Source organism: Alligator sinensis, unplaced genomic scaffold (genome assembly GCF_000455745.1).
Source record: "Alligator sinensis unplaced genomic scaffold, ASM45574v1 scaffold1122_1, whole genome shotgun sequence".
NCBI classification, from domain to species: domain Eukaryota; kingdom Metazoa; phylum Chordata; order Crocodylia; family Alligatoridae; genus Alligator; species Alligator sinensis.
The window spans coordinates 666,198-677,496 of NW_005842467.1; the positions used below are offsets into that span (position 1 = coordinate 666,198).

The 11,299-nt window shown below is 43.0% G+C and overlaps 1 protein-coding gene across 2 annotated transcripts in view; it reads right to left on the minus strand.

The window, feature by feature from the left end:
* Positions 1–11,299, minus strand: part of ARAP2 (ArfGAP with RhoGAP domain, ankyrin repeat and PH domain 2) — a 246,403-nt gene that overhangs the window by 43,829 nt on the left and 191,275 nt on the right. For both annotated transcript variants that reach the window (XM_025212512.1, XM_006030846.3), the window contains exons 25-26: positions 9,521–9,595; positions 8,276–8,393 (exon numbers count right to left, since the gene is read on the minus strand). In XM_025212512.1, coding sequence (XP_025068297.1) covers positions 8,276–8,393; positions 9,521–9,595 — 193 coding nt within the window. The remainder of the gene's footprint in view (positions 1–8,275; positions 8,394–9,520; positions 9,596–11,299) is intronic.

An 11,299-nucleotide genomic window follows, 5' to 3' on the forward strand; every position in this document is an offset into this window, starting at 1 on the left:
GGACACTTCTTAACAGAGACAAGGGTAGTTTGGAGTAGATAAAATGAGGAGACTGTTGATTCATTAGTCCAGTCATTAGACCTCTGGATCTGAGAGATGACATCCCAAAAAAACCCTAATCCTACACTCCCAACTCGGAAATAGTACCAAAGGAAAGATTAATGTAAAAGTTCTGAGTACCAACAACTCTTAAACTCAGGATCACCTGTAGAGTCAGATAAGTAAGCTGCAGACAAAGCCATGCACAGGCTGCAAATAGACAACTTATTTGACACAGGTCAAACATCTCAGGCCTTAACCCAGATCAAAACAACAAGCATGGCAGCTGCTTACACACATCACCTTTCCAAGCTGCAATGCTATTCAGTGAGTGAGAGCACATAGGCTGGCTGGCTTGCCTTTGAAATGATGCTCGGAAACCTCAGATGCACCCATAGCTACTTTATCCTGCATATTTCAGAGGGATTTAAAGAGAGAGAGTGAATTCTGGGACAAAAGGCTCTCATAAAACAAATGCAATGACTATTTACAGCCATAGACTCTGAGTTTAAACCATTAATTCTACTCAATTACACCTGGAGTGAGTCTAAAACACTGCCTGGATAAAGGCAAAATATATCTTAGAGAAGTAGGACCGGAGGAGATCTATATAGATAACTTATTCCAACCCTCTGCCTCAGGCAGGATCATCTTTATCCAAACTATCCTATCCAAAGCCATTGTCTAATTTCTTAGCAAAACTATCCAATCAACCCTGACACAACACAAGACATAACACCTTAACCTGCCATGGGTAATACAAGGGGATCATGGTGGCCAACATTCTGCTGCTGTAAAGGTTAATATACACTTAAGAAATTCCAGGAAGGGGGCCATGGCCACCACTACAGAGGAAGGCAAAAACCAAACCCATTCAGATAGTGAAGAAAAATAGTGATATCCAATCTAAACCTACTATGCTGCAACTTCAAGCAATTGGTCCACATCCTACTCCCTGCAACAAAAAAGAAAAGGTGTTTTCCCTCTTCTTAATGGCAACCCTGCAAGTATACCCCTTCTTAAGTGCCTTGTCCACTAGCTGAATATGCTTTGTTCCTTCAACATCTCCAGGTACAACTTAAATCCAAGCCCTGTCTTATTTCTGTCACCTGGCTCTGGACCCAGTCTAAATTTTACATGATTTTTTTTGAAAGTGTGGAGCCAAAACTGCACACAGTACTCTAGATGAGGCCTAACTGGTGCCAAGTAGAGAGGCACTATCACCTCCTGTGTCTTGTATCTAAGGCTTCTACTGATACATCCCAAAACTGCATTTGCCTTTTGTGCAGCTGCATCATACTGCAGACTCATATGGCATGTCCCCATGAATGGAAATGTGCGTTTCCCTTGGGACAGATGCAGTGGCACAACATGTGCCACTGCTACTTGTTCCCAGGGGACCCCCACGCGCACACAATCTGAAGCGTGGCACATTGCCCCAGGTGGGATAGGGGAGGCTGGGACCAGCACCTGGGCTAGCTCCATCAGTCTTACCTGGAGTCTTGGGGGCTTCCAGGGGCCACAGCTCTAGCAATCCTGCAGCAGGGAGTCTGGCCAGTAGCTGGAGCATGACTCTGGACAGGTAGGCTTCATTTTCAGGCAGTGTGCACTGCTGCCATGTGCGCCACCTCACCTTTTTTTGTGGGTTTTTTTAACACTGGGATGCCCTGGTGTCAACCCTCTACCCCATGCTGAAATTTAGCAATGCAGGGAACACCTGCATGTGTGGCACAGCCAGTGCCACATACAGCACGTGTGCACTTGTCTGGTTGTACCATTGAGTCTGCAATCTAACAAGATTCCCAGATCCTTCTCTGTAGTGCTGCTATCCAGCCAGGTATCACCCATATTGTTTTTGTATTTTTTATTATTCTTCCTTCCCTTCTGGGACCCCACTCCAAACTTCCTGCCATTCAACATGGAACCATTTATAATTACCCTTTGCTTACAGCTATTGAGGTAGTTATCTATCCACCTTATAGTAGTTTTGTCCAGCCCACATTTCTCCAATTTGTTTATGAGAAAATCAAGCAGGACCTTGTCAAATGCTCTGCTTAAGTCCAGATACACTATATATCCACAATATTTCACTCATCTATCCAGAAAGGCAGCCAAGGCTTGATATGAATTTACCAACAGATGGAGTATCCATCCAATATTATTCTTATTATTTCAATAAATGTTCTTATATCTGCATCTGTTCAAAATCAAGATAATGTTGGACTTTCAGATGTAAATTTTTAGATGTAAAGTATTAAATGTTAGCCTCCAGGACCTTAAATAATTTGCTCTTTCTGTATATTGTCATTACTTTTAGTGCAAATAAGAAAACCAAAAACAAATGTAATTACATTTGGAAAAGCTTAATTAAATTTTTAAAGAAAATTACAGTAAAAGCTCTGACATCCGGCATCCCCCACGAATGGGGGATGCCAGTTAATCAAATATTCCAGTTAATCAAATATGCACTGTCTGGTGCACTCCCTGGCGTCAGTATGCCAGGGGATGGGGAGGGGGGCCCCGTGCAGGCTGCTTTGCCCTGGGCTGTGGGCCAAAGAAGTGGCAAGAACTCAGCTTGCAGTGGCAGTGAAACCTGGAAGTGGTACTTCTGGTTTCACTTCTGCCCATCCCTCGGATGCTGGTTAACAGATTTTTCCAGCTAATAAAGTGCCAGTTAACACAGCTTTTCCTGTAATAAGGCCAGAACATTAATCTGAAGGTATACTGAAGTGAAAAGAAATGAGACATTTCCATTCTTATCGCCTCTTTCCTCCTCCTTTCTACCTTTCAAGAACAGATGTTTTTACAATTACTGCACAAGGAAAAGTATCCAGTATAAAGTTGTCCAACTGACATCCCATAGGTTGAGGGGTTAATTTTTGGCCCCTGGGTTTCCACCCAGTTGCCACTCTCTGCATTTGTTTTTGGGCTCCTCTTCCCTCCTCTGGCTTCAACTTCCTACCCCTGCTCCAGGTGGTAAGGTGGCACAACCTACAGTGCTGAGTGAGCCCACGGCTGGGGACATAAAGATGGGGACCAGGACACATAACGAGAGGTATTATCGCCACAGAGATTATAAGAAGTTAAGGAAATTCAGGATTATTTTAGGTGAAAAGGAATGAATCATTTGCATTGTGATTGCTGATGGCTAGAAAATGTAATTTAGAGGTTTGCTTTTGGGAATTGGCTTATAGGTAAAATAGAAATGCATCAGAATAATGGTCCAGGGCAACAGCAAGGGTTAACAGATTTCTAAAAAGCCTGTCTATGAGAAAGTTTCTTCAAGGTCCCCCATATCTGATACAGGCAAGCAATGAGAAGACACACAGGCTGGGAAATTAAAGACATGTACCACACTATTCCATAACATGAGATAAGGTGGCACCAGATCACAGTGGCCAACTACAGGGCCCTCAGGCTTTCCAGTTTTGGGGGAACAGACCAAATTACAAAGAGAACCAGTAAAGCCCAAATCAGGATGTGTGCATGTGCTGGGTTTGTGAAACAAAGGATTGCGTTGACAGGACAGAACATGGACAGCATGATGATCACAGAGAGATCAATCAGCAATGCCTAAGATGAAAAGTCATCAGAAGGAGAAAGAATACAAAAGGAGGGACTGCAGAGCATCAAGGGGTCCCCGAGAGGGGAACCCGAGGCCACTATGGACAGACAGCCTACCGCCAGCCTGTCTCATCCATCCCACTGAGGGGGTTGGGCCTTGGTCTCAGCCTCCAGTCTCCCCAAGCTGCTGACATCTCACATTCAAGAGAGAACCTTAGAGTGAAGCTCGTGTACTGGCCAGACGTACCTTGACTCTCTGCAGCTCTAGGACTGGTAGACATAGAATTGTTTGCATTATATATTCTTATCTGCTATCACTGTGTATCAATAAAACTTGCCTATTATTGAATGGAGAGGTCATGGTTGGTCTGAGGGTTTGGGACCTCCCGGAAGAAGGTACCTGGGTCATAAAGTCAGTGCCAACAACTGCTGGCACTTGTTTGCCAGCAATATGTATGAAAGGAAAAAAAGACTGGATCCCAGCAAGATAAGCATCCAAATTTCTCTTGAAGGTGTTCAATGTAGGTGCTTGAACCATCTCCTATGGCAGGCTATTCCAGACCTTGGGGGCTTGGACAGTAAAGAAATTCTTTCTTATGTCCAGCCTGAAACGGTCTTGCAGTAGTTTATAACCGTTCGACCTGGTCATCCCTTGGGGCGCTAGGGCGAACAAACATTACCCCAGATACTGGTGGTCAGCCCTGATAAACATATAGGTGGCCATCACATCACCCCTGAGCCTGCGCTTTTCCAGGCTAAAGAGCCCCATAGCTCTCAGCCCGTCATCATAAGGTCTGTTTTCCTGACCTTTGATCATGTGCATGGCTCTTCTCTGGACTCTCTCAAGCTTCTCCACATCCTTTTTGAACTGTGGGGCTCAAAACTGGGTGCAGTACTTACTCCAGCTGCAGCCTCACCAAGGCCGAGTACAAGGGGAGAATGACATCCCGGGATTTGCTTGAGAAACATCTATGGATGGAAGTCAGCGTTTTGGTCGCTTTACTAGCCGCAGCATCGCATTGAAGGCTCATGTTCATCTTGCGGTCGATGATGATCCCCAAGTCTCTTTCTTCCCTAGTGCTAGCCAGCGTACCACTGCCGAGCCGATAAGGATGCTGCAGGTTTTTCCTTCCAAGGTGGAGAACCTTGCATTTTTCAGTGTTAAGCACCATCAGGTTCTCATCCACCCATTTGCTGAGCCTGTCTAGGTCAGCCTGGATCGCCCTCCTGTCTTCAGGTGTGGATTCTTTGCCCCAAAGTTTGGTGTCATCGGTGAACGTGGCCAGTTTGCTTCTGACTCCAACGCCCACATCATTAACGAAGACGTTGAACAATATGGGTCCAAGGACAGAGCCTTGGGAGATCCCACTGTCACAAGGCATCATGACAATTGACTTCTGTCAATTACTACCCTCTGAGTCCAACCATTATATTCAAAATCAATCACTTTAGGAATGTCCATGGCAAAATTTGTCATCTCTACACCATTTTATTAATTGTTTTTAAAATTAAACATACACAGATATAAATGACTCCACATTTTACAACACTAATTACACAACACATTTCCCATGTCAGGCTATATGAGACAAAAGCAAAGCAAATTTAATGTAAAATTTCACTAAAGCTTATATGGAAAAGAAATATGCATCACATGTACTAAGTCTGTGTACACTTGCACATGTGAAAACAATGGTCAGTAAGTCAGTATGGCAAGGCTGCCTTCCTTCTTTTACTATATTTAATGTGTACTTTCCTTTTAACTACTTCTAACATTAAGGTGCAAAGGGCCATAGTGGCAGAGCAGTTAAGATATCTTGCTAGAGGTTCAGAGTAGGACTTGTACCAAAGGCAACCTCACAGTCAACCCAGCAGCAGATGGGTACCAACTCATTTGAGTAAGGGAGTCAGAGCAGCCAGAAATGATGCAAGTCACATTCCAACATTGCTCCCTTGTGTGCCACTGACAATAGAAATTGAGATGCCTTAACCACGCTACCTGTATGAGCTGCTGGGCTCAGGAGGAGTTTTAAGCTTGAATATCAAGTGCAAGTTTCAGCTTTAGAACCAACTTGGAATGCTTGGATTTTTCTTTACAGCTTATGAATTATGGTGTGGCTCTCTGCCCTTCATTGCTGTCAGCTTTAGAAATATGTTGACAGTAGTATTCCAGGACTTCATTATTTAGCTAGCAGAGTAGTGTGGGAAATGCAAAATGATACACCTTTTTCTCCCTAAATCCAGTTATTTACAAACAAAAAAAAAATCAACTGATTGAAAAAAAATTAAGTGCAGTACATTTTCCCTGAAGTACTGCAAGCTTTTGTTGTATCCTTTCTCCAAAGAGCGCATTCTTGTAACCCAACCACCAATCACCTATTTAAGAGAATGTTGTTTGGATCCTTATGACTAGCAATGTAACTGGGGAGAAAAAGAGGGCAAGCGGGATGCCAGTCCTAGGTGCTGACTGAGAGGAGCACCAGGATCCCTTCTAGGAGTCTTTGAGACAGAAGGCCCAGCCCTGACTTGCTTGGCCATAGGAGCTAGGCAGCATAGCCCCACACCCAGCAATGTATCACAGGACAGGGGGCAAGTGGATTGGGTGCTCCCACCTGGGGAGTTTTTGCCACAACAGGAGCACCCATGAGCCTAGCAGCACACCTGGGGAACAAACAGGGAGCATAGAGCTGCTGATCATAGGGATGCTAACACTGCAGCAGTAGCAGAAGCAGCAGTCATAGCATTCAGTGTTCAAAAAAGGTAAGGGGAAGGTAAGATTTCCCTTCTCCTCCCTCCTGCACAACATGCCCCCTTATTTACAGTAGTAGACGTACCTACCCCATACCCGCCCCCCAGCACTGAATGAGCTCTCTATACTTCTGAATAACTATAGTTATTTTTCTGTAACTAGAGGCCATGAGTAAATAAATAAATACATACGCTGAAGACCAAGCTCCTGATAAGGACATCTATTATGTGCACAAAGGTTTGTTAGGCTTTCAACCTCACCAGGGGTCTATATGATTTAGGATGACAAAGGATTAATTCCCCTGGACATTGGCCTGCAGCCTGGCCCCATCCAGAGGTATACCACTAGCAATGAAAATGTAACGCTAAGGCAAAGGTTAACAAGAATATATCAATACTTATCAAGGTAAGTATTAAAAAACCAACAATAATGAATCTACAATACAACAATGAACCAGTCAACAGAGAGTTAAGAGAACACTATATACAATAATAGATACAGGAAAGAACCAATGCAGGCCTGTCACCAGAGGTGGCAGGCAAGATCACTCTGAAGCTGGCAGGCAAGATGGCCTGCCAACCTGTCACAGACTGCCTATTCCCTAGACGATTTTTATCTTTTCGTCACTCTCAGTGAGTATTTCATAGATTTCATAGACATCAGGGCTGGAAGGGACCTCGGAAGATCATCGAGTCCAGCCCCCCGCCCAAAGGGCAGGAAGTCAGCTGGGGTCATAGGATTCCAGCAAGATAAGCATCCAGTTTCATCCTGAAGGTGTTCAATGAAGGCGCTTGAACCACCTCTGGTGGCAGGCTGTTCCAGACCTTGGGGGCTCGGACAGTAAAGAAGTTCTTCCTTATGTCCAGCCATTGAAGTAGTTTGTGACCATTCGACCTCGTCATCCCTTGGGGCGCTCTGGTGAAAAAACGTTCCCCCAGATGTTGGTGGTCACCCCGATAAACTTGTAGGTGGCCATCAGATCACCCCTGAGCCTGCGCTTTTTCAGGCTAAAGAGCCCCAGGGCTCTTTATATGTATGCAGTATGCAGTCGTTCCAAAGGGATGGGTGATACTTTACCATCCAAAGGTATACAAGTGAATGTAGGTGAGTAGAGGATGGCTCTGTCTATGAGTGTATACCTCTGTGAATGGATGGAGTTCAGTTACCCACTCCACTCAAGCAACTCTCATACTAATTACATATATGAGCAGGGTTCACACCACATGCTCATCAAGTGACTCCATTTCTCATAAGCTTTCAGTCCGGATCAGACACAATGTGCACTGACACCAACTCAGTCACTCTCCCAGGTGAGCACCCAGCCACTGCCCAGGCTCACGATGCACACAGACTCAATCATTTCCTTAGTAGCTCTCCAAGTGATAGTCCTGACAGGTTTTATAGTGTCAACCTCATGCCACCCGTCAATGATATGCCAGATCCTTCTATCATTCATTTGTCCGTCACATTACTGACCAATCTGGAGGGTTGTTACCTCAGGTAAGTATTTCATGCCACACTTTACATTAAAAACCTGTTTCTTCCAAATTCAACTTATATAATACAGGCTGATTGCACATGCTTGTCAGTCCTATGTAGGTCAATGGACCCATAAGTTCAAGAGTTCACTCTCCTCCATTCGGGGTACTGCAGCTGGGGTTAACAACATATATACATACTACATTTTCTCCCACAAGTTTTGTACATTTAAGACAGCTGATCAAATTAATTTTAATAAATCAGGCCAAAATAAAGGACCACTTTCCATCTGTGATACCTGAACAGACAGGTAGAATGTAAGGATTATTGTTTAATGCATTTCACAGAAGTAACTTAAAGAGTTTGGGGTTTGTTAAGTTTCCACAAAGAGCCAAGAAGAAGAAGATAACATAATAATTAAAAAAAACCCCAAATGTTACTAACCTAGCTCTCCATTTTCAATCACTTCAAAAACAGCCCAGATATCATCCTTGTTGGGAATGATGTTTTTTATTCCTACTACATCATTAGTTAATTCTTCTGCCTCCATCAAAGGTGATACCTGTGATGCAGATTATAACAATTAAGAGTTTATTAAAAGTAGTTTATTAAGTACTAATGGTTTCTTCACAAAGTCTGTGTTCCAGTGATAGACAAATCATCATTTTTTATTATAAAGGAAACTGCAGGAATACCAAGTTTGTGAATCCACTAACTATTCCCTAAACTCTCAGTAAGTACATTGTCATTCACTGAATTATACTGGACTAAATTTATGCAGGTTAAAAAAAATAAAACTCAAGAACTTTCTTCTCAGTCCTCCCCTCTTTCCAATGCTGAAGCACTCTAGTTCACACCTATCTGAAAGAATGAATGTTTACTAGGTTACCCCCCAAAATTACAAAAAATAACTGTGTTTATATAGCACAGGGCTGTTTCACCTTCCCCCACCAATACAACACTGCTGTTTTCAGTCATGTCAAAAAGATTTTTCTTCCTGTGTCACTTGCAGCATAAAATCATAATGAAATGGAATCAGAGAACCCTAACAAAGATAATAGGTATCCTGCTAAAATTGCTTTTTTTTTTCTAATCATATCCATCCTTTGTTATTGCAGAAAGTTAATGTTTTTCTTTACATCTGAATAGTAGCACACTACTGCTTAGAGCCCAGTGCCTTTCAGGAGTGCTATTAGACTCAAAGCTGGAAATCTCAATTATTGAAAGCGGTGAGTTTAGACTTCTCAGCACCCAAGCAAGGAAGATAGCCTCTGGCAGAAAGAGACATCAGGAAGAAGGTCATGTAAATGACCTTGCACTACTGAATAAACCCAGTAGTCACTATGCAATTGTTAATGTTCCTGTGTGCTGCAGGAGTGGCATAATGCCAGTGTGAGTGTTAATACTACTGTATCCTGCCATGGATGTCTCTTTAAAATTATGCCATAGCCTTCTGCTTAAAAATGCATGAAGACTGCTCTTTATAAATTTTAATTAGGCAACAGCTCAAATGCAAAAAAATAATTGTAATTTTAACAGTAAAGACAGCAGTAAGCAGACCAAGACTGTGACTCTATGATCATAAAAACGCATGTAACATTAGATTTGCTAAAATAATATATAATAAGAAATGTTACATTTAAAAAGAAAAGTAATTATTTAAAAGGTATATGATTTTTATATACTGACCCTTATTATAATACTTTGGTCTGGCTCCTTTCTTTCCACATAAACTTCAATTAACAAATCTCCAGCCTGGGAAACCTAAAATAAAATGACATAACATAAAAACAAAAAATAACCCGATCAAAAAAGTCACATAGCTTACAGGAATTCAAATATTTCTAAAACGTACCATTTAAAAAAAAAAAAGTGTACCTTCTTTCACATGGGAAAATACAATTGTTATTTTACAGGACTGCTTGAGCCCAATTGTGAACAAACCTTCTTCCACTTTGAGCTGTAGAATATCTTGACACTGACTTCAAGAGAAGGTGTTTTCTTTTCTACTTAATGAGAAGTCTGTACTCTAAGAAGGGATCCAGACATGCAGGCATGTGTGGCTTGTGGCACTGCAAACCTCTTTGCAGCACCACAAACCATACAAGTTGCACATTAATCGGTGCACGGTGCTGCTAATTTGCTGTCCTGGGGCAGGGCACTACCAGGATTTCCTGGTAGCAAAAAAATCTTGGAAAAAAAGCAGTACAACCCATACCAAACTGGCATTTTAATTTAATTTAATTTAATTTTTTGCCTGCTCTCCTGTCTCTGTGTGCTGTGAAGCCCTTCGGCTGAGGCACCCCAGAAGATAGGCTGGCTGATCCCCGGCCTCCGTGTGTCTCAACCAAGGGGCTTCACCGAGGAGCCCCCACACTGAAGCATGCTGCACCATTACTATTTGTGGGAACCCCCCTGCTGATGTGGACACAGTCTAAGGGAAGAAACAGATATAACTTGGTGGAACAAATAATGAGCATATATTCACTCTGAGCAAATAGTCATTCATAATGAGCAAATGGCCACTTTGCCCTTTATTGTACCACATCAATGGCCATGAAAAAAAGGTAATATAAAATAGTGCTGTTTTACTGCAGTGGACATCTATTTACACAGTGGTGGGAGAGCGCAGGCAAAGCTGCCCACACTAACTGCACCATGAAAGAGCTCTGAGTGCTTGAGAAGTTCATTCCGGTGCATCCTGAGAACTCCAGTGCAGGATTGGGCCTTTTGAGCCCCAGGAACACCAGCCTGCCTCTGTCTGCTAACAGAGATGCACCCTGGAGAATCTCGAGGTGCACCTCTTTATAAAAGAGGAGTAAGTCCTGATTTCTTGCTTACTGAGACCTGCTTTGAGATGTCCAAGGATATGTCTTTCTAAGTAAAGAAAGCCCATGCAGGTCCCAGCATGGAGGCATGCAACTCAGGGAATTCCCAGCACCCTGTGCCTCCATGCTGGGACCTAAACTAGGTCCCATTCTTCATGCAGAGCCACAAGTTGGCATGGGTACTGGCAAAGAGGCACAATGTGGTACAGGACTTTGAGGAATCCTGGTACCCCATGCCTGTGTGAGGAATGTGTTGGCATGGGATGCAGTGCAGGTCCTGGCAAGGAGGTGCAGGGTAGCCAGGGACACAGGGAATCCCTGGGCAAAGGGAACACATCATCTAATAAAGCAGGTCAGCTGTGGTGGGATCTGTCCTACTACAGTTGATCTAGTTTGTTTGGGAGCGTCTGTTTTTATACCAACAGTCATAACTAATTCAGACAGAAATTTGAACTTCAGTAAAATAGATATCATCATGTATGTCAAAACAAACATAAACCTTGCAAGCACAGATTCAATGCTCAAAACACTAGTTAGACTACTATAGGTGGGCATTAAGGCTAAGAGCCTCTGCTTCAGGAATCCATCCATGTAGTTCTGTCAGATCAGGAGAAAAGAAGGATTTCTTCTCCTTTCCCTA